General features: G+C 38.1%; 2 protein-coding genes across 2 annotated transcripts in view; both read right to left on the minus strand.

Moving 5' to 3' along the window:
- Window positions 1-282: 282 nt before the first annotated feature.
- On the minus strand, window positions 283-8,042 carry CENPW (centromere protein W). The gene is made up of 3 exons (XM_085056020.1): window positions 7,843-8,042; window positions 3,002-3,115; window positions 283-1,338 (listed from the first exon to the last, which is right to left on the minus strand). Exons 1-3 carry the CDS (start codon window positions 7,930-7,932, stop codon window positions 1,312-1,314), a joined length of 231 nt encoding a protein of 76 aa, XP_084912146.1. The 5' UTR covers window positions 7,933-8,042; the 3' UTR covers window positions 283-1,311.
- A 7,550-nt stretch (window positions 8,043-15,592) lies between these two features.
- Window positions 15,593-23,894, minus strand: part of TRMT11 (tRNA methyltransferase 11) — a 131,680-nt gene continuing 123,378 nt past the window's right edge. Inside the window, exon 14 of the transcript XR_014850912.1 lies at window positions 15,593-17,740. The gene's annotated coding sequence lies outside the window, so the exon portion shown is untranslated. The remainder of the gene's footprint in view (window positions 17,741-23,894) is intronic.

Below are 23,894 nucleotides of genomic sequence, written 5' to 3' on the forward strand. Positions count from 1 at the left end.
AAAGAATCTAGTAAACCCTTACAAGAAGCCGACTGAACTACGCTCTGTGAGTTAAGTAAAGCAGGAGAGTAAACCTTCCGTCCTTTCTGTATACTGGAAGAGGATGACTTTTCAATCATTATACAGGATTTTAAAAAGTACATGGACACGATATGAAATTACAAGTACTGGCATTGCTACAGTGTGTTTAGGCTACAAAAATAGCCCTAAAACGCAATTTTTTTGCTGAGTTTCTAGAATGTACTTGGTATAGTATCAAACAAAATTAGACAACTCAATACATAACACTTTTAAAGACTCTTTATTTTAATAAAATACCTCACTATGCATATAGGATCATCTACCATATATTCTACAAAACTGTGTTATCCAACTGTAACTTTATTAATATATGTATAAAGCAGTATTATATATGTATTAATATATGTATCATCAGCAAATGATTACAAATGTCAGAATAGGAATAGAATATAATCTTGATTTAAGAAGACATTTTCATATAATGTACATTTCCAGACTTTTGACAAGCTAGCATGACACTCAAAAGGGGGAAGGAAATACCTTGGCACTCATACCAGCTTATCTTTGTTATTTTTACAAGATCTAACTTTGAAAACATCAGCTGTGCCAGATCTTTTCCATAAACCGTGCATTTGTCCACACCAACTGAATTACAGACCACCACGTTGTCTCATATACCACATCAAAAAACAGGCCAGCTTAACAGCTTGAAGCGTGTTTTACAATACCAACTATGTATTACTTCCCCTGAACACCGAAGTTTTAATCTACTTTTCAAAGTAATTTTAAAACGATTAAGACATTTATAAATAAACTTAAGACAAGGTATTTAATACACTTGTTTCTACAGTGATGGTTTCAAAAGCCGTAATTTTGTTTCACTAGTAAATCTGCTCTGAACTGCACAATCTATAATGGACTTACTCAAAACTACTTTTTTTTAACTACTGTTCTCCTTAAGAAGTTTCACACTTTTAATAATAAATGTCACATCATACCTGAAGAGTATCTATAGTACAAGCATTCCTCCATCATTATGAAAGAAATAAGGTGCATCAAAAGTTTCAAGTGACAAGTAACACAAGTTTTAAAATGATGCATAAATTGTAGGAAAATACACATTGAAAGATTTTTTGGGTTTTTTTTAGAGAAACAGCAAGATAGTCAGTCAGGAGATGGATGTCAACAAAACTACATAGTTCCACAAGTGCTAAAGGTGGCTCATAGCATAATTCAAGTTACTTAGAAAACATTGAAAAACATGCTTTAAAATTCCAGTGGGTCTGCTTTCTAGCCTCTGCTTTTCTTTAAAATAACCTGCAAAGAAAACAAAAAAGGATATTTATCACTACAATTCAGGCAGCAGAAAGAGATTCAAAACACTAGGCTACTCAGACCAAAGGTTCACCCAGCCAATCTGTTTCCAAGAGCTGAGTTGCCAAGGGCAGTACTTTAGGGAAAACATCAGAAATAAAGCAAAAACATGCAGAAAGATTTCATATTTTAGGGTTTTTTTTTAAAGCAAGAACATTCATAAGCAAGAATTCTGTAAAATAAAAGGCTTATTTTAAAAATTAATACTGAGAAATGGCATTAGGGCTTTCGAGCCGTCAGTAGATTCCTTGAAATTCTTATCCTGTTGGGCCTAGACAAAAAGAAAAAATAAGGTTTGCAATAATACAGCTATTATGCTCAATTTTTGTTTGCAATGCCCTATTTCTTTCTATATCAAGAGCGCACGGACCTTTGGAAGGACATTTTTTGGTTTGGAGTTTAAATTGAAAAATGAACTTCAAAGCCCAAGTGGGACTGTTTAAGTGTTAAAATTATTAAAATACAGACAGATTTCCCTTTATTCTCATCTTAAAAAACCAAATAGAGCACAAAAATGTTGAAATAGTGTTAAGACAGCAGTTAAAAAGAACCTATAAATGCATACGACTCCAACTGCAACATTCACTTGGCTACCCTACATATCCTGTATATGTTTCTGTTACTATAGTAATAGAAAGTCTCAAACTAAACCTTTCAGCAGAAGGAAAAAAAAATACTGAAGACAAACAGAAGCCACAGGACCAAAATATCAGGTAACACCAAGTTTTGTCCTCCCAGTTTGCTCAGCAGGAGTAGGTGGTTAAATAGATAACAAATTAAAGAGACCAAATTCCTTCATGACATCAAGGTAAAGCAGACATATCCTAGGGAGTGAAATGAGCTACAGAATACAAAAGGATTTCAATCGTATTTTCACACTAGTTCTTTCTAGGGAGACAAAGCTGCATAACACCTTCCTCTTTCCCTTCTTTTGCATGTACACAAAACTCAGCATGCTCTGCAATGCAGCGAATTCCTCCTTCACAGATATTCATACAGCAATTTTTGTTATGCTGAACTACGCATTTACCAATCCACAGTGTAATCCTCTCTTAGTTCTTTCCTTGCCAAATGCATCACACAAAGTATCTGTTTGTTCAAAAAGTAGCCACTCAATGCTGCAAGAATCCACTACGAACTTATTTCAGACTAAGTAGATAAGAATTGAAGGTACAAGAAAGGTATTTGAACCTCTCTGAACTATTCCTCACTTGTTCCATAAAGTTTGACTCACAGCACTGAAGTTAAGACAGCATGCTTCCTTGATGTAGTATCAGCTGAAATAAGGATCCTCCAACTTCGGAGTGCCTTTCAGCCCATGAATGCTTGCTGGTAGACCATTTTGCAGACTTACCCATACATTGAAATTATGACTTTAAACAAGGAATAATCAAGAATAATTGGTTTATATTTAATAGAGCAGGGAGAGTTAATTTGTTGTCTTGGTAACAGTGAATTATGCCAATGATGGACTAAAGATTATAAAGTATCTATAGGTTTTGCATCATAAATCAAATAACAACTTTAACACAGAAAGCTTTTGTGTATGTTGTCATAATACATGCTACATTATACAAAAGAAAAAATATTAAAAGTAATTTAATACCTTTGCTGCAGATATGGTGTGCTCAGGTTTAATTATTTTACTTTTGTTCTCAAAAGCATTTGTTCTGGCTTCTTCTGCTAGCCGATGGAGAAACAGTAAGAAATTCAAATGAACCTTTAAAATAGAGAAAAAAAATATTTAAACTGTTCAAGCCATTTGGTTTTTTAGAGGTTTGTTGTTTGCAACAGACAATTTGCATATTAGACAGCTTCCAAATTCCTGAAAGGTGTTCTCAGAAAACAAATGTATCACTCGGTTCAAGTATCAGTAAATTTCCAAGACATTCCCTTCCTGCAAGACTCTTGTAAATAGAGTTTAAATTTAGTATACTTATATTGGAAAAGTGCTTTAGAAATGATCACATAAACAACGACTGATCTAACAGGAATCAATTTGAGTTTTATTTGAAGTTTTCACTAATAAAATGTAAACATAAATATCAGCGAGTAAGGAGTCTTTTTGCTTACTGGTAAAAACAGTCAGTTTTCAGCAACTACGACGGCCAGACTTTTATGAACAGCAAATTCATCCCTGCCTTATCGCCAAATGGACCACAGACAAGTTCAAGGACTTCTGCCCCTTTCCAGTGTAAAGGGACATTGACATTAATTTCTCCAGAACACAAAATTCTCCACTGTCAGGAGGTTTCATCCATTTTTTCCCAGCTCATCACTTAGCCTTTTTACATTAAAAGAACTGGTCAGACAGTAAGTATTCCGTTCAATACGGAATGCTTTCTGCTAATACAGAAGCAGAAAAAAATTTCAGCAGGCAAGGAAGGAACTGCTCCAGCTTGGAGTAAATCTGCCAGCCAATAGCACCCTTGTGTAATTAGGGATCTATAATACAAACCTCCAGCATTATACAGACATTATGTGAACTATTTTAATAATACAATCTGAAAAATTGATAATTGCACCTTTTGTAAATTAAACTTTCAATATTAACGAAATATATGAAAATTTTATTTATATTAATAAGGTGATGCGTTTATTCTGCCATACCTTATCTGTAAAGCCTGGAAAAATATAATATGGAAAGTGACAAATTAAAGAGTTTACAGGAAATACTTTGGCAGTGGGTTTGCAGCACAAAGAATCTGTTACAGGACAAGCTCCTGTCATATGAACTCTGTCCATACGACAAGCAATTTAGGTTTTTTTTTTTTTAATATCCTGAACTAAATGAAGCCAGAGTGCAATAAATAAATTTACATAGTATTTGATATCATTTGGAAGCATCTACTACACAAAAAGCAGATGTTCTTGGAGATTTATTTCACAAAACATAAAAGCCGCTTTAGAACTAGCCTTTAGTTATTCTCACAGAAACTATCTCCAACAAAATCAAGCAGTGCCACTAAAATAATGTTCAACATAAGAACTCTCATTATTAAACTTATCAATGTGGAGGTTAGATTTCTGGAAACAACCTGAAGGAGAAGGGGGAGGTGGAACAAAAGCTTCCATACTTGCATGTCCTTCTTCAGAGATACCTAAAGGCAAAAGTGTTAATTTTAAAATTGCCTTTAGAAGATGCACCTTCTCTCAGAATCACTGTATGTTTATTTTCCTATTTTCAAAGTGAATTGCTGCATGTGGAGAAACTTCCCCTCCAATACACTTAAGCACTCCAATAGACTTAAATACAGTCACATAACTAAAATCGGAACATTCCACAACAGAGCACGTAGGTTAACAAATATTCCAGGTTTTTCAGGCAATTGAGAAAGACTAATGAAAGGCAGAATGATTGAATATCAAGAATAGGACAGCTACTCACAAGTAGCTATGCAATACCATATTTGTTTAACGATGTTGCTTTACTACATATTAAATTATTGTCCTTCAGCACAAAATTTAAAAACAGTTTTGAACTAACTACTTATGAAAAATCACCTTACAAAACAGAATGTTTGCTTTCCAGAAAAGAAAGGCTGCAAAGTTTTAAGAATGGATGTAAAAATTCACAGCACTATTTCCACAGCAAATTCCACACACCTGTTCAACAGAGCTGATGAACAGCAGGGACAACCTCTGTAATTTTGTTCTGCTGCCGCAACTTCAAAACAATTCTTTAGACTGACATTTTGCCTTCTATGTACACTTATTGATGATTCTATGAACAATTTTAAAAGAGGCCATTCAATGCAATACTTTAAGCTTTTCCTGCAATTGAAATACACATGTGCTCCTCCAGCATAAAACAAGCCGCTGATATCCTGCTTTTATTCTATGATTTCAAGCTAGAACAAAGGTGGCGTATTTTCTTCTCTGACCATTGGGGGAATAGCTGAACTTCATTACTAAAAGCTTTACATCTTATTTTCAGAAAGAGCTTTGAAAACACCTGAAACACTATTTGCATTATTTGCATCTCTTCACCCGAAGATATTATCATATTCCTTCAAAAAAAGCCAAACCAAAACCAAACAGCTTCCTGAGAAAGGCTGACGAAACTTGATAGCTACACTGTGCAGAGACAGATGTCAACACTTAGGAAACAGGTTCTGACAATGCTTCAGATTTCAAAGATGAAATCCCATTCAAGCATTTAACAAAATTATCTGAATTCTTATGTCTTTCAAACTTATTCATTACGATCACGTAGGAAGACACTGGTTTATTGAGTAAAAATAATCACTGAAGGTCAGGAAACGAAGAAAGCAATCTGATTTTCTCCTAAGGCAGGCAGGCAGACCACTTTGCTGGACTGGGCACATAACTGCAGTAGATTTCAGACATAAAGCATGGATCATTCTGGAAGATAGCCCAGAAACTGAACTAGCACTTTTCTCATACTTCCTGGGGAAGACATAAGCTCTCTGCTCAAAACGTGAATGGCTCCATTTTAAGACAGCTACTATATAAATTTCTGACATATGCAATCTAATCACTCTTACAGGGTTTGCAGAGAATAACAGAGACACTAGAAAACATACTCTCAAAATTTGTTGCCTGTATGACTACAAAATAAACTCCCCCACTCTTTTTTTTAATAAAAGAGGCATGATTTCAGCTGTGTTGATTATTCAGCCATAGAAATAAAGAGCTAAAGAGCTGTTAGACAAGTGCCTAGTTGAAGAACATCATGGACAACCACAACACCTGGACATTCCTGTTCTAAGGTAACATTAAAAGAGCCAAGTCTTGTAACATAAAAGGCTGTTTAATTTGACATCACCAGAAGAGATAATCGAAGTTTCTATCATATTATTAAAATTTATTCTGATCCCATTCTATGTGTCGCAATGAACATTTGCACAGCCATATTTTAAGCTAGATTGAATTGTTGCTGTTTATAAGTTTCAGTCAATTCAATTCTCTGACTGTCTTTGCAGCTAACAGAACTTCAGTGCCAGGACCAGGAAGAGATGGGAACCCAATACCAAGATCTGGAGGGATGTCCCACTTACCCCTTTTCAGACAGCCACACTACTTTGAAGCCAAATTTTCATTACCATGGAAACACGGACCAACTATTACCAATGATTACAAAAGTATGTGTGATTGTGTGAGTTTGATTAGTTGACTACTGCATTCCACTGAGTGAGCTTTGAGTAGGTCTGAGCATGAGTAGCAAGGGGCCAGGTCCTCAGTCCATAAAAAAATCCAAAGGTACCAAAAGCAGTAGGAAGAAATCATATTTTTATTAACTTCATTAGAAAAATATTTAATGTTTACATTCAAATCTAAGCACTCTAGTGTAATTACCATATTTCTTTATTTTAATCTCATATTAATTATTGTAACTTTGTATGTTTACCTTTAGCTTCATATATCCAGATACCAATTTTCAAGATGCTGCAAGACACAACTTTTACACACATATGAACCATGGACCTGCAATTCCAAGTCAGGGACCATACTAGTACACAGCATGTATTAATGCTTTAATGCTCTTGGAGCCACATGCGTTTGTAAACAAGAGGGCATCACAGTCGACCAAGTCAAGCCTATTAAGTTGCTTCAAAGAATATCCTTTCTTTGCACTTTTTTTTTTTCCAATACAGCAGTTACCACAAGCTCTCTTGAGGTCAGGTTTCCTTGCTGTAGTCAAACAATTTCTTGGTAAGACAAACCCTACCTGTGCCACAAATCCCTCAGAGCAGCAGCAATTCAGCTTTGTTGGCCTCAGTTTTTGCAAACTTGGCTCTTTTATCCCTACACCTTTTTGGCAGGCCTTTTAAAACTATGACCAGGACCCCAACACCTTATTAGATTACTACAAGAGCTGTCATCCCAGAGTTTAGGACAGAGACTACTTAGATGGTCTTTTAAAAAGATATGAGCATTCAAGATGCTACAGCAGTTTAGCAACCCATTGATCACAGCTCAGCTGACTACCTGCACAGCCGAACTGATCCATACAAACAACAAACATCTCCATCTAGCAGCCACATAATCTAAATTGCTATCTCTCGGCGTGTCTACACCAAACTCTTTGAAAACAGTGTGTACACGGAGTGACACAAGAGCCATGCATCAGCCCGTCCCAGAATCCCCGAGATTACTGTCAAAGACCTACAGTACAGCAGCCACCAGCAAAGCAGAGCGCTGCCATCTCTACTTAGCCATATTTTTTTAGACAGACCAATCGCCTGTGTCCCCCAAAGCTTTGCCTCCCCTCTGCCTGCGGGTCCCTGGAGAAGCACCATTGGCAGTAACTTGACATCCCGTCACACCCAAAGCGCCCCAGTGCGCACAGCCCAGACCATCTGGGGACTGAGCGTCCCTGTTACAGCACGGCTGCGGCTGCCGCCACGGCCAAGAGCAGGAGCGCTCCCCGACTCCCCGGGCCAGCCGCAGCCCCATCTCTCCCCCGCCCCTCTCCTTCCTCACCAGCAGGTCGGAGTTCGCCGCCAGGCGTAACTGCGGCTTGTGCTTCTTTATTATTTTCCGCAGAGTGCTGCGCGGCGCCGTGCGCTTCATCCTGCTGCTCCTCCCGCTTTTCTTCCTCTCCTTCCTTTTCCTCCCGCCGCTCCCGCCGCGCCGCCCTCGCTCCCTGCGCCGTTCGAATCGGCCGCCCTCGCGCAGCCGCGCGCGCCCGCCGTGACGCAACTTCCCAACGGCCGCGCGGCACCGCCCCGCGCCCCGCACCGCCCCGCGCCCCGCACCGCCCCGCCCCTCACGGGCCGGGCCGCCCGGCGCTTCCCCGGCATGCGGAGCGAGGAGCCCCGGGCGCTCACCCCGAGCCGCCGAGAGGCTGCGGGGAAGGTGTCCCTTCGAGCCCGGTCCCGCCGCCGGGCTGGCGCACGAGCGGAGAACGGCGCTCCCCGAGCAGGTGCTCGAGGGACGGGCGGGTCCGGGCGGACGCAGCCGCCGCCGCCGTTCCCCTCGCGAGCCCCTCCGTGTCCACTGCGGGCGGACCGAGAGCTGGCTTCAGGTCTGGCTGTAGCGAGTGACCCAAACCTCGACCCAGGCCTGTTTAATGTAAAGGACGCAAACCGGAGCGGGCAGTTCGGCGGCTGCCGTTCCCGAGCGAGCCCGTGCCACGTGCGGGGCTTTCCCGAAACGCCGGGAGCGTGGCGCGGGGAACAGGCGCCGCACGGCGCTGCCCAAGCAAGCCTCGGGCTGCGGATTTTAAATTGGCGATCGTGGCCCAAGTCTGATGGTAGTTCCTCGCCGCAGAAGCCGAGGGAGTTGCACAGCACTCTTGTGCCCCCCTTGATTGCGTGACCTTCCTGGGAGATGGGACAGGACTGCAGGAGCAGGAGCCTGATTAGCACCATAATCTGACACTGAAATGAGCCTAGCCTGATAGTTGTGTTCTGCACCTAAACCTGGACAAAATCCTCCTTTAATACACGCGTGGCATTGACTTAGTTGTACACAGAAACACACTGAAATCGGGCACCTCTGTAACGTGTCATCCTGCAGCATCTGTCCCTGCACTTCTGCTTCAGCGGACGGGTGCTGCTGACTGAAATACAGGTTTCCCCACAGAGGGGCCCCTGTAGCTTGGCATTCTCAGTGTATTTGGACTGTGTGTACTTAGTTGGAGAAGGGGTCAGGATTTCATACTGAGGTATGGGGTTTTTCAGCATATTTATTAGTTTTTTGTTTTCTTTGGCCTATGGGACACTTGCAAATTTAAATGTTGATACGATAGATATATTGTCTTAATGTGTTCGAAAGTATCAGCACCCAGATACGAATCAGTTTTATTAAAGTATGTTTTTAAGTCTGTATGATTTAGTATTTTAGTTAATTTTACAATATGCACAAAATGTAGTCCAGATAGAACTATGGTATCAGGACAGCAGGAGAGAATTTAAGATTTGCCAGGTTTTCATACTCTGACATATATTTGAAAATGATGCTTTGTTCTTTCAGTTTTGACTTGTCACTTGCCATTAATCATCAACAGCAATGTTGGTCTTAAAATCAAGGTCTTAATATTTTTTTCAGCAAAAGAATAAGCACACTAATACGCAGAACTTTTTGGTACAGTTTAATAACAGTCACAGTTAATGGCTCAGCAGCACTGCTGCAAGTAAACATTTGGGTTTTTTCAGTTAACTAAACGGCTCTGACTCAGGAGCTACATAGGGTCATATACTGTAATGCTGATAATATACACACAGAAACTTGCATGGGGATCAACAATAATTCAGCATGTCAACAGATGCAAATCTACAGCTGGGATAAATCAGGAGCTCCACTGGACTTTACTTGAGCCGAGATCTGGGCCTTAGTATCTCACACTGTTGGTGAGAAACTGGTATGGGCAAGCATTTTACAAACTGTAAGAATTGCAAAGGTGCCTCTACTGTACGTCTAAAACTAGTAAAATACACCACACAAATTTGAAATTCTGCAGTGACCTGCATAAAAGGACAGATAGTGAGACTCAAGACTAGTAACTATATCTTTTAGTCATGCGCTTGCTATGTAGGCAATGACTGCATAATGAAATCTACTATTCAGTGTAATACTGTGAGTTCTGTTAGCTCTGATGGTTTTATATTTCTAGTAGACTAGGGCTTTTTTGTTGTTGTTTTTAGCCACAGAAAATAGTAATTTAAATCTACTTATTTACCAGATTTGCTTTCTTCTTAGGTTTTGAAAAATTTATGACAGTAGTTACTTCAAGCAATTGATAACAGAGGTAAAATTTAGAAATAATAAATTGTAGGTTCTGATTTACTGAACAAACATGAAATTCAGTGTTTCAAATTTCTCCTTGAATTTGTATTTTAGGCTATTTATCAATAAATATGTAGATATGATTTTAGTAGCTTAATTTTAATACACAAATACTGTAGAAAAAAATTTGTACTGTACATTATGCATTGTAATGGACAAAAATTATAAATTAAAAAAAATTTAAAAATCACAACTGTTTCAATTATTTGGTCTGTATTAACACAAGGTTTAATTATGACATTACAGTGAATCATAGAAAACTGCAATCTCTCATATTTCTGATTTTGAACGACTGTTTTCTGTCTTTCTGATAGAATCTGTAACGTTTAGTTATAATGATATTATGAAATACCATTTAAATAGCTAAAAGAATAATGAAAAATGTATTTTGAATCTTTGAATTTTAAATTGCTAGTTTTTTCATGCTCACGCAGCTTTATAAAAAAGGCAGATCTGTACCTTATAGGGAGATTTTCATGTTTTACCTGTTCAAAAGCTGCAGGAGTTTTGAATCCTCTACAAGGATTTGCCTTGTTTTCAAATAGCGTTTCAAGAATTTAATATTTTTCCACTTTGTAGCAATTGCAGTTTTTAAATACACATTAGTTCATTTTGTGAACTTCAGCTGCAGCGCAATGTCTTCCCAGTTTTCCAGCAATACTGAGCTGTGTTTTAGAAATAAAGGCATAATCTGGGACTGATGATTAGAGCAAGAAGTATTCAGCAATTAATATAGCATCATCCAGGTCTGACTTCTTCAGCAAAACAGTCTCTTCAGTTTTGGTTGTTTGTTTGTTTGGGGTTTTTTTTAAGGAAATTTCAGTGACATAACTTTGTCACTTTTGCTTCCAGACTATGTGGGTTTCTTGAAAATACTTCTACACATTTCAGTGCTAAAAAGAAGCCAAGTTTAGGGTCATCACTGCTGAACTGCAAACCAGTAAACATTTAGTTTTCTGTTTCTATATGGAAAGAAATTAATTTAAAGACTAATTTTGTCCACTCCTCTAGTGCACTCTAAGTTGAAATAAGAGTAATATTTGGAAATGAAATTAAAAAGCCATGTTTTCTTTCTGGCCTGAAACTTTTATAAGCACATCCTAACTTCTTAAATTTGCTCTCCCAGTCTGTACTTCATAACTATTAGCTTAATTATTTTGTTTCTGGATTTTGACATTATCTTCAGTCAAACTCATCATCAGCTCTTCATCAAATCATAATTTTACAGTCAGTCTTTCCCAAAGAATACTGAAGAATTCAATTTAAAGCATGTGATGTCTTGAAATTAATAATCACATTTTATAGATTCTTGCTAAGCTAGAGGTCCCTCAGTTTCTTCTTTAGTCAGGTAAAGGCTGTTAAATACTTTCTGGTGCTAATCCATTTTCAGTGGTGGGTGAAATTCTTTGAAACTTATCCTGGATATGGATGTCAAAGCCTAAAATTTTTTGGTGTTTTCTTTGGTGATGAAAAGATAATCTCTAAAACAGAACATAACAATTCAGCAAATGTAAACTGCTCTATAATGTAGTTGATAGGCTTGACCATAGTGATTGGGGTACACAGACTTACTCTCTTGTTACATCTGTATGTTCTTTCCATTGGATAATTCAGGTGTGGGTGAATACTTTTGCAGGAAAACAGGAAAAGAGATAATACAAGGGAGCAAATCATATGTTTTCCTCTCTTCTGTGAAACGTAAGCAAATCTATTGTTTAAAAAAGAAGGGGGAAATGTCAATTTTAACAAGAAACTTATGCCTTGTGGGTGTCACTAGTAATGTAATGACAATAATTTAATTACAGTAATAAAAGTCTAGTCAAATCTGTGTTTTGCATTCACCTGTTATTTTTATGAAGAAAGGAGAGAATTCTCTAGAATAAATTCTTTTCACTACTTTTGTCTTTTTATTTAGTTCTATTTCTGTCTGTGTTTCAGGCCCAGAACAGTAAAAAACAAGAAAGGCAAAACATCATAAATTATATTTGAAATTCCAACTGTTTGCTGATTTTAAAGTTTACAATTTAAGCTTCAGCTTCATTTTTCAGGACATTCTGTGTATCAGCTCCCTGTATATCAGGCTGTAAGAATCTGTCTAAAGTCAGTTGAGTTCCACATGCCAGACACCATCTGTCTGTTGTGACTGCTTTGATTGCATTCATAAAACGAATGTCATTCATACTGAAGTGTATAAATCACAGCTCAGCAGTTGCTCTTACCTTCAGAGATATTCCTTGTGCACGTGACATGCCATCAACTAAAAGTGTATCAGTTTCACTGCTTTTGCAGTAAGTTGATGCAGGATCACAATGATATATATGTCTATTACTTTATTAAATTACGGTAAGAGGAAGGTGTTTATTTTAGGTGTTTTCAATTAAAACTTCAATTAAAAATTAAAGATGAATAAATAACACAAAAAATAATTACTTCATATACCCACTTTGTTTGTGTTCATGTAACTTTTTTTCTTTTTTAGATTTGTATTTTATTTGCATTTTGCTCCTGGATCTAATACATCCATTTAATGCCAGTAATATTTCCTCCCCCAAATTCCAGAAGGAACAGAGTATTACTCTCTTTCAGATGTCGTGTTTGCAATGACAACATACAAACCACAACAATCTTCCAGCACCTCTGCTAATCCAGACATGCCAAAAAGACCCTCTTCTTTCAGAAACTTTTGCAAACCTAGACAATATTCTGAAAAATGCCTGTTGTCTGCCTTAAAAAAAAAAAAAAAAGCAGATGTGTTACAAACAGAGAAGAAAAGAGAGCACAAAATTTAATCATATTCCCCTGGATATTACTTTATTAAAAACTGGTTTAATTAGCATAACATGTAATAATAATGGCTGCTAATAAGGAGCTCAAACAAAGAGTAATAGATGTATACATGTTACTCAACTGCCAAATTTCCAATTATATTTTTTATCAGAGAGAGTAGATCAGAGGTGTTGACCACAAGAAAGCTCAAGCCTGATAGTTCTTTTTTCTTCACTTTGTTCTTCACATGAAGGGTAGCAACATCTTTTAGCCTCATCTCCCACAGGGACCATGTTTTTTTCCCTTTTGTTTTTTTCTTCAGTCAGAAAGAAAGCCCTAGAAGTGTGATATGCAACAGCATTTTTCCTACCTCTTCACTAATTTCCTTTGGGTTATGTCAGTTCTGAGACACAAAATGATGCACTATGGAATGGTCTGCTTAGCTATACAGCTTTCCATCAGTTTTCTGGCCACGGCTGCAGAGGAAAATGGGTGATCGCAATTTGAGATATCCACAACTGAAGCAAAACTTAACCTCTTGCTGATGTTTCTGATTGTCAGTAATCCTCAGCTCTCCTAAAGCAGAGGAGGAAGTGGTCATAAGGCCACTGTAAATGAAAAATGACCACTTCTTGCCTGTTACTGCCTACCCATGAACGAACTAAAAAAAGAGATATATATATATGCGTATTTGTTAACATTAAAGCCAATTGGAAAACTAATCACATGTATATCTTAGGTCAAAAAACAAATCTAGTTCTTTTCTTTTAATTAATAAATAGTAGGTGATACCCAGTGGGATGCCTGCCTGCCAGCTTGTTTGCCCCCGTACCCGTGATGATGGACTTCAGCAAACTAAATTCAAAGAGAAACAGCAAAGTAACAGACAGGTTAGGTTTCAGATTAGGTGAATTGATAGCTGATTATGTAAATCCCACTTTTTGTGGCAGAAGCTAAGCCATAACATTTTTGTTATGTGTGAAGGTGATAGAGAAAATAGTGGCCACTAAAGTGAAGTAAGAATTTAAAGATTGACTTCAGACTGCATGGAATACACCAGTAGCAGTTGTCATTAGTTCACACAGTGCATGTATTCTGCTGTCAAGAAGACAGGAGGGGAAAATTAAGTAATTTTTATTTATTTCTTTTACCATTGTAATCAATAAGGGAGTTAAAAAGGAGAAAATTTCAGATAAAATGCAAATAATTCAAAGTAGTCTGTAATCAAAATGTGGTTTTTCCATGAAGATTTTCAGAAGTTATTTATTAACTGCCAGAAAGAATATACAGTCACCTGAGAATGAAGTAATATAATTTATGCCAAATACTTCACTGCAAATAGGTCCTCAGTGATCCACTTTCTTTAGTAAGCAGACATTAAATCATTTGTCTTCAAAATTATGTTAAGAAATTAATGATCTTATACAAACTATCAAGAGTGGGATGCAAAGTTCAACTACCTATTTTTTTTCTGTGAAAAGAAGTGATTGAAAACATTAGGTTCAGATTAGTGAAAAATAAGCACTCTAGAGAACTACAGCATTACTCTTTAGTTTCCATCATTTAAGAAATGCTCGTGTTTCTTTTGAGTGCACAGAAATCTTCCTGAATTTAACTCTGTCATGCTTTCTGCAAATTTGAAAACACCTTTCTTTTAACAGCAATAATTAGCAAAATATAAACCCCTCTGAAATTATTCCAGATTGTATTGAGAATCAGTAGTTTTCTGTAAGTACCTAAATGAAAGTTTTAAAATGCTGCTGCTGCTGTAGCATAAAGGAAGGAAAAGTACTTCTTCAGAAAATAGGGTGAAGTACAGGAATTACTAAATCCTTTTCCTTTAGCTAGTTAACTGCAAATTTTATTATTAGGAATGTCGTTTCAGGTTTGGGTTTTTTTTTTTAATATCTTGCAATATAGCATATAGAAAGAAGCTTCAAACATTAATTATCCATTGAACTAAAAATTCTTTCAATAGCTTAGAATCATTCTGCCTTCTGGGCACAATAACATTTGCAATTTCAAATGCAATTAGATGGAAGTGGTAGTTTACAGAGTGAAAGTGTATATACTACTTTGAATGTAAAACAACAACCTAAGTATTACTTAAATAAATACAACTTTGACCACAGTTTTGTAAATAAACAACTGCTGATACAATCTTTTTCTTTCCATACAGAGCAAAATACACTTTCTTCAAACAGTGCTTGACACAAAGGAAAACAGCAAGGGTGCAATGCTTGAGGTTAATAAAATTAAGATAGCAGCTTTAGCCTTGCATAGAGGCAAGATGCTGCTCTCTGCTGTAAGAAACTGCATCGGAGCTTTAACCTTAGAATAACCATAGTGACTGTGGGGATGGGAAGCCATATAGAGTTTTCTTCCTCTGCCATGCACTGCTGTGTAAGCCTGTTGTCAAGAAGTACATAAATGTACATGGAAGTACCACAGTTAGTAGAACTAGTTTAGTAAACAGAGGTGCAATACTGATTTTCTACCCACATTGAGGCTACCTACCTGTGTTTACATAGGGTAACTTAATTACCACAAAGCTAAGAAAAATATCTATTTTAAGCTGAAAGCCACACCTCTTGCATCAGCACAAATACAATTACAACAAAACTCATGCCATAAAAACACAGAGTGAATCATACCACAAATGCAGGATTTTTTGGAAGGAACTTACTGTAATGTGAGCTGACACTTGGAAAACAAAAGTCAGCTCTGAGGTCTCTCATCTTTACCACGGGTATTTTACATTTTGTATTTAGGCTACCTTGCCTGAATATTGGCAAAGGCTAAGTTTTGGGTTTCAGTGTACAGTGATATTCCTCACAGCAAGTAAGGTTGCTGTGATATTTTTTTAGTACCTTCGCCTGGTTATGAGCTGTGGCTCCTTAACAAAACCAGTGATGCACCAGCAAGCAGTTGTACTATAGAACAGTTCCCTAGGAGCAGGTCAATAGCCTCAAATTGCTGCTCCTTGCCACCCTGACTGACAGTGCTTTTCCCCTGTATGAACCAACTATTCAACACTGCCATAAAACAACACAAAGAAAAGCATAAAATTGCTGTTCAGATGCAGCTCTTTGCCTAAAAAATTTGGCAGGTGTGTGCTTTTTCAGGTTTTGGTTGTTTTGGGTTTTTTTTTTAATGGTAATACATTGATATTGAGTGATGCTCTTCCTTGTAGAAAGAATAAAAATATGCTTATGCTTGTCATCAGGAGATTTTTTTCCAGCATGTTTTTCAAACTGGTCTAGAGATTTTTGCTGTTTTGAAATATGTGTTTGCAGTTCTCTAGCATTCTTCTCAGTTTATCTGATGATGTAGTGATAACATTAGGCCGACTCTTGTCTTCAAAGTGTCCTGGAAGACAGCCAGTCCAGGAGAATGAGGGGAAAAAAACTCCAAGCACATAAAGAATATGGGAAACAGGGCCTAGATGGCCTAGTTTTTACAGGGGAATTTCTAGTATAAAAGTCATTCGGTGGAAGGCCTGTGGTGATTGGTATGCTCAACTGTTCTGCAGTTGAGTATACTGCTGCAAGTAAGTGAAACAGCTTTAGAGACAGCTTAATTCTCCAATTGCATTTGTAACATCTTTACAATACCAGGGCAGAATGAAATATCTGGAGACAAGGAGTAATTCTTAGCCTAACCATCACCCTTTTGGCTTCATTTAGCATTCTTTAGTCAGGTAAAACTGTGCCAGTTTGTCAAAATTAAATTTAGAGGCCTTTGAGAGGCCTCTGAAGATTAAGCAAAGTTAAACCATAGAACACTGTAGTGGGTTGACCCTGACTAGATGCCAGGTACCCACCAAAGCCACCATGTCACTCCCCTACAGAAATGGACAGGAGAGAGAAAATATAACAAAGGGTTCACAGGTTGAGATAAGGACAGAGAGGGATCACTCACCAAATACTATCATGGACAAAACAGGCTAGAATTAGAGATAGTAACTGAATTTATTACTAACAAAATCAGAGCAGGATAATGAGAAGTAAAATAAATCTTAAAACACCTTCCACCCACCCCTCCCTCCTTCCCAAGCTCTACCTCCTCACCAGTGGTACAAGGAGACAGGGAATTGGGGTTGTGGTCAGTTCAGCACACATTGTTTCTGCCACTGATTAGGGAGAGAAGTCCTTACCCTGCTCCAGCGTAGGGTCATCCCACACAAGACAGTCCTTCACAAACTTCTCCAGTGTGAGTCCATCCCATGGGCAACAGTTCTCCATGAACTGCTGCAATAGGGGTCACTTTTCCACGTGTGTGCAGTCTTTTAGGCACAGCCTGCTCCACTTCCCTGCAGGGTCACAAGTCCAGCCAGGAAACCTGCTCCAGCATGGGCTCCTCTTTCCTCAGGTCCCTGTCAGGACCCTGCTCCAGCAGAAGCCTCCCACAGGTTCGCAGCCTTCTCTCAGGCATCCACCTGCTCCAGTGTGGGCCTCCCCCAGGGGCTGCAGGTGAATCTGTGCACCCCCATGGTCAGCAGGAGTATCTCAGCTCCAGCACTGGGAGCACCTCCTCCTCCTCTTCCTTCTCCACTGACCTTGGTGTCTGCAGAGGTGTTCCTCTCACATGTTCTCATTCTGTTCCTTCTCTGGCCTCAATTACTTCTGCACAGTAACTCTTTTTTCTTCTCAAATATGTTATCATAGTGCCATTACTATCATTCCTGGTTGGCTCAGCCTCAGCAGATCGTAGGACTCTTAATCTCTGGGTCATGGGTTCGTGCCTCACATTAGGTGCCAAAAAGGACTGCAATGGGTTGATGTTGGCTGTACACCAGCTGCCCACCAAGATTCCCCCTTCCCAGCTGGACAGGGGAGAGAAAATAAGATGGAAAATTACTCCTATGTAGAGATAAGGCAGTTTACTAAAGCAAAAGTTTATGCATGCACAAAGCAAAGAGAAAAAACACCGGTAGTTTTATTCTCTACTTCCCATAAGCAAGCCACATTCAGCCACTTCCTGGGAAGCAGGGCTTCAACATGCATGGCAGTTGCTCAGGAGAGCAAACATTGCTCCTCCTCCTTTCTTTAGGTTTTATACTTGGGCTGATGTCATATGGTATGGAATGTCTCTTTGGTTAATTTGTGTCAGCTGCCCTCGTTGTGTCCCCTCCCAAGATTTTGCCCACCCACAGCCTGATGTGTTATCAGCCCCTTTCTAGCTACCAATGCAAAGCACAGCACTGTGAGGACTGTTATGGGAAAATGAACTCCATCTCAGCCAGACCCAGTATAAACACATGTTCATAAATGCATATCCTTTAAATGTTTTTGTAACATTATATTTTGAGCAGATTAATCCAATTTGGGAGCTTGGTGAACTCAGGACTCTTACCAATTTCAATAATTACTATGATTGTACTTGGCTATTATTTTTTTTTAATAAGAAGTCAATTGATTTTTGTTCCAAAATAAATTTAACAATTGCCTTCTGCCACAATTCTTACACTTGTGAATTCTATGTGTGGATGACAAATCTTCATTTGCCATTAGCTACAAGTCTGAAATATGGTTCTGAAATACATATGTTTGTGTAAAGATCCACAGACATCAGTACCTGGATGTACAGTTTTCTGTGTGATTCCCAGCAAAGAGGACAATTTTAAATAGTTATCCTTTACATTTTTTTGGTCTGTTCTTTCTTTGGGAGTCAGTTGCCTCTAGCAGACCCAGAAGAATCTGATTTTTCATAATAAGAATCTCCACTTCCCTTGGAGGCTGTCCAGACCATTAACCTACAATATCAGCCACTTGTGCTTTTTCTTTCTATTCCTGAATCATGCTCTGTTTGCCACAACAACAGTATTTCAACATCTAGAATGGGAAGTAAGCCTCTCTGAATGCCCACAGCCTTGTGGCATGCTTCTAGGAGATGGGGAGTGCAGTCTTCAGCCCCAAAATTTAATGGGAAAATGGACTGAAAATCCTTTTCCTGGGGCAAATATACTGACCACAAAGGTGTCATACAGACAAATTTGTAGAAAGTGCCAGTTATCAATTGGTTATACAGAGTCTGGTCCAGAGTTTCTGCCCTGTGCTTCAGCCATTGTAAAGAATTATTTTTCATTCATTCCTTGTTTTGCAATGGGTTTGTTAGACAGTATCAGTTGTGGAACTAGACTGTTCTCAGAGTTGCTTGATGTCAGGGAGCAAGCACAGGATAAGATATTTTTAAATCTTCTATGAAACAGCCTAATTTCAAAATTTTAGTTTTTCTTAGTCCAATGGGAAACAGTGCAATAGCACAGCAACAAAATTAAGCCTGCAAGTAAATGGCTACAAGTCTGAGCATAAATTTGTGGGAGAATGTGTTAAATATATTTGTACAGCTGCACATACAAAAGATCTGAATTCTCCTAGCAGCAGTGTCTGGACATGAAGTTTTGATTTAGATTGTGTTCCTCTGGGGACTCTGTTCCATATGTACTTAAACCTGAATTTAGCAATTAAATGGAATTTCTGAATTCTGCGCCCATGATTGCCTACTTGTAACAAAGTGCAAGATGGGGTTTGAAAGTTCTGTCTTGGGGAAGATTTGGTTCCATATTTCCAATTCAAGCATTTCTCTGGCAGCTTGAAGTCTGCAAAATATGAGTTTGCTGTATTATGCATAGAAAAAATGTCTGCCTGAACCTATTGGAGATATGAATTGCTAAATTAATATTAGATTATTAATGCATTTTTATACAGCATTACCTGTATTCTGGCATATCATAAATATTATTCATGTTTATATGATTCATGAATATTATTATGGCATTTTCAAATGTCAGTCTGGATTTGTCTACTATCTTCTTGGGTCAACAAATCTATGTACACCTGAACAGGAAAACCTCTTCTTAGCAAGTCTCCTGAGAACCATTACTCCAAGCATATAGATCCTTTTCTTAATGAAATTTTAATACTTTAATAAATTTTTCAGTACATGAAGAATATCACGTGATCCCATATATTCCTCCAATCTCTGAAGTTTAGTAAGCATCTGAAAATTATAAGTACAGTTCTCACCCTGTACCTGTGCAAAACACAATGAGGATACCTAGGATACTTTGCTGATGGCTAACTTTTCCACTCCATAGTTAATTCTTCTCCCATCTTGAAATACATCAATAGATTTTATTGGGTAGTTTCTAATAATTTGCAGTATTCTTTTTTCATATACTGGACTTCTCCTCTTAGAGGGAAGCAATCAATACTATCAATATAACTATCAATATAACTATCAATATAAGTTAAGAGATAAAATGCCCATGACATCTAACTTGGTGTCTCAGAGACTTGAGCCTTTTCAGTTCTGTAAAGCAACATGATCATAAGTTAGTGAGACACACGTTTTGTATACAATCATTTTTTGCATTTTTGAATATTGCATTTCTCATTAATAAAGTTTCTGTTTGAAAGAGAACCAGTCTTTCTTTTGACTCAACTTTAAAAGAATCTACAATCTACAAAAAAATCAGGATATTTTTTGAATTTTGTAGGATTAGTTGCAACCTCAGCATCTATTATCTCTGTAAACAAATATCTTCACTGAGTCATATGTTAGAGAAATGCGTCTTGCCTTTTACAAGATGTCTTCTCCTATTGACTTCCAACTGAAGCACAACAAAAATGCTAAAAAAAGAATCCTTAATAGCTGCATGAGTAGCTGTCCAGTTACTCTAGAGATCAATAAAATGTTTGGCAAGGAAAACATGGACTAAGCACTAGCACTCATTCACATGTCAAAGCCAAAATAGAAAACATAGTTCATAGTGGAGCAAAAGGACAAGAACGCTGGAAAGGCATTCTTGCAAATATGTGCTACAAAACGGTACAGTGCTCCACCTTTTCTGTTGCTTTCATGTGCAGCTCAACTACATTTCAGTAAAACAGTGCAACTCAGGAATGTGTATGGCTTCTGCAAACAGATGCAGGGCCAAACACCAGCCCCTGTATTAGTGTGTGGATGTATTGCACAGCTGGAAGAACAATTGCAGCTGCTATAGAAAAGCATGTGTTTTTCTTACTGGGTTTTCTAAAAACTTTATTTTTAGGGTGGAACTGTGTTTTAAACATGATTTTGACCACATTAAGTTTTGCAAACTATAGACAATGTGAATTTAACAATGGTGTTTAAGTTTTCTGAATTCTTAGCTGTATGACATACATTAGTAGTTAAAAGTGATTAGTTCCAAATCAAGTTGTGTAGAGATCTGTAAATTTAAGTCACTGCCTGACAATGTGGATGCCCACCTACTCAGAAGAAGTAGCCTGGGCACCCAAACAACGTCACAGTCCTCTATTACCTGCCAAAAGAGATGTGAGGAATTTGTGCTGCACTGTCAAAATCTCTGTCTAGAGACAGTCTGAGGTTCATAGGCCAGGCTGGATGGGACTTGGAGCAACCTGATCTAGTGGAAGGTTTCCCTGCCTATGGCAGGGGGTTAGAACTAGATGATTTTTAAGGTGCATTCCAGCCCAAGCCATTTTATGATTCTATGATTCTGTGATTCTGTGAATCATGGGAAGGGGCCAAAAAGAGGAAAGGAGGACAAAAGGACAAAAGTTTCCTCACCCTCAAGGCACCAGTAACACCTGACTTTGCCCCATATTCCACAACTGGAAGTTGAGCTGCAAAAAATACTGGAGTTATAAACAGGGACAACAGCCGACAAGCATGAGCCTGTAAATCTTTGCAGTCTCTGAAGCACAAGCTCTGTAAGTTTGGCGTTCATTGCACATGACCCATTTGTCAGGGTTGCCTTGAGGGGTGTGAGGCACTGAGCAGTCATGGGAGAATTTACAGATTTTAGGTAATGGAGTTTCAGAAATAGACTTTAGCCAATCACATGCATAAAATCTACTTATTTTCTAAAATTGAGAGGTATTAACTCTGATACAAATTCATATAAAGAAAATGTTAAAAATCCAGAATAGTTCTTAATTCCTTCTGAAATAAGCAAAACTGAATGTGCTTCAATCCTTTCAGGAAATCTAGCCCTTTTTTTTCCCTGTACACATACATGGATGGCTCTAACCCTTGTCAGACCTTTGCAAGCAAGTATCTAGGCTTCACAGAACTGCAGTAAAGTTGATAACAGAAATCATGATCCTTCATTTGTGGACAAGGTAACTGACTCTAAGATATTAACACCAAACCATTGCCCTAAAATCTGAACACGTGCAGGCATACTTAATAACAAACAGTTGATTGGGACTGAAGGTTTCAAAGTATTATTTTAGGTCTGTGGAGATAGATGCCCAAGTCTGAAAACACTGTTTAAGTTAGTGTTTAATTTCCGAATACCTAAAGCACAAATAGTAATATTTATTTATCTGAACATGTTTAATGACACACTTAAAGTTACTTATTTTTTAGAATTTTTTTTCCATGAGATGAAGTATCTTTTTCAGCACATTTGCCTTTGGCTTCTTCTAGAAGCAGAGTTACTCCTGGGCTAACAAATTTCCATTTAATAATGCATGAATTTTCCTTTTATGAAGCTAGATAGTTTTTCCATCACTTGTACTTCAGTATTTCTGAAACCAGGTGTTAATTTTCAGGGGGATAGGAGGTTTCCAAGCAGCTGCCAGGACTAATACAGCAGCCAGCAGTAAACGCTGAATAAGCTTAGGTACAAAATCAATACCATCTGGTTTCAGGACTCCTTGGCCAAAAAATGTGAGACCAGCTTCTTTCATGTCCAGAAATCTTCCTGTTCATTGGAAGTTGTGAAATGGATGTTACCTTTGCATTACCTTTCAATTCACAGCTCAGTGGAAGATTCAAATAATGGTCTTTAAAAAACATTGCAAAACTGTAAAACAGGAAACTAAATAATGTGCTCAGGTTTCATAACAAGAAAGATGAACACTGTTTGACAAGCTGTGATCAAAGTCCTTGCTCAGCCTCATAGTAGTCCAGTTTTCCAAGCTGCTGTTTCTCAAAGTCAGTGATAGCTACCAGTGCTCAATGCAGAAACAAGGTCCCTCACAGGAATGATCTCCCTAGACCTATGAGTCAACAAGAAGATACAAAATGAGGCCCTTAAGGTTTGATTTAAGACCAGGGAAGTAAGGAATGAGGTCCATCTTGGTTGCCAGTGAGGAAATACTTCTGTTTCCTTAGAAGTCTGTAAAGATCAACTATGTTCTACATAAAGAATTGCTATGCTGCAACTGTTGATAAAATAATGACTTAAGAGTGGCTTAGTTCAAAGATGTCAGTATGAAGGCATAGATACAGCTTGAGCCACTCTGCAGATAACTAAGAAGATCCAGGCAACAGACCTTCATCTGAAGACGTGTGGAAAGAGAGTGTTTCCTGCAATTTTTTAAGTCCAAATAATTTCATTCTCTCTTTCAGGCAGTCATTTACAGCTATACATAATCCACAAGGTCACTTTGTTATCAAATCCCTGAAGGTACCAGGCTATCATCCCATCCAAAGAGTCATTAATATCTTTCAGCTTTTTATGTCTAGGTTACATATTAAAAAATTGCATATAAGAAACCATACGACCCTATTTTTCTTTTACTATCACCACTGCTTTCAACACACTGCTTAAATCATTGCTTTAAGTGGATGATTAAACCCTTTTGAGAAGGGACTGACATCTTACTGTATTTGGCTAGGACAGAGAATTATGATTCCCCAGTCCATAGGCACTATCATAGTGCAGATAAAGCTGCAGTGGTAGTGCTGTTGCATTCCTGGTAACCATGAATTTGTCTATATTTCTGTATAGCAAGATTGCCCTGAGGTCCATAGAGCAAGTGAGAATAGCACTATCATCTGATCTAGTAGTAGGTTTAATTAGAGACAGACTAGCTGGAGGGCATTCTGAATTAACAATTTCAAATAGCCAGAATACCTTATAATGCAGTGTAAATAATTATTTCAGTAAAGGCAGTGATTTTGCTGTGTTCATGCTGTAGAACAATAGTGTCAGTATAAATCTTAAGACAGCACTCAAT

The sequence above is a fragment of the Lichenostomus cassidix genome, chromosome 3 (genome assembly GCF_008360975.1).
Source record: "Lichenostomus cassidix isolate B80296 chromosome 3, HeHo_3.0, whole genome shotgun sequence".
NCBI classification, from domain to species: Eukaryota; Metazoa; Chordata; class Aves; order Passeriformes; family Meliphagidae; genus Lichenostomus; species Lichenostomus cassidix.

Coding starts and splice junctions, on each gene's coding strand:
- CENPW (XM_085056020.1), bottom strand. CDS start 7,932: ATGAAGCGCACGGCGCCGCGCAGCACTCTGCGGAAAATAATAAAGAAG. Junction 3,116..7,842: donor CGGCGAACTCCGACCTGCTG/GTGAGGAAGGAG, acceptor TCTATTTTAAAG/GTTCATTTGAATTTCTTACT. Junction 1,339..3,001: donor ACACCATATCTGCAGCAAAG/GTATTAAATTAC, acceptor TTTTCTTTGCAG/GTTATTTTAAAGAAAAGCAG.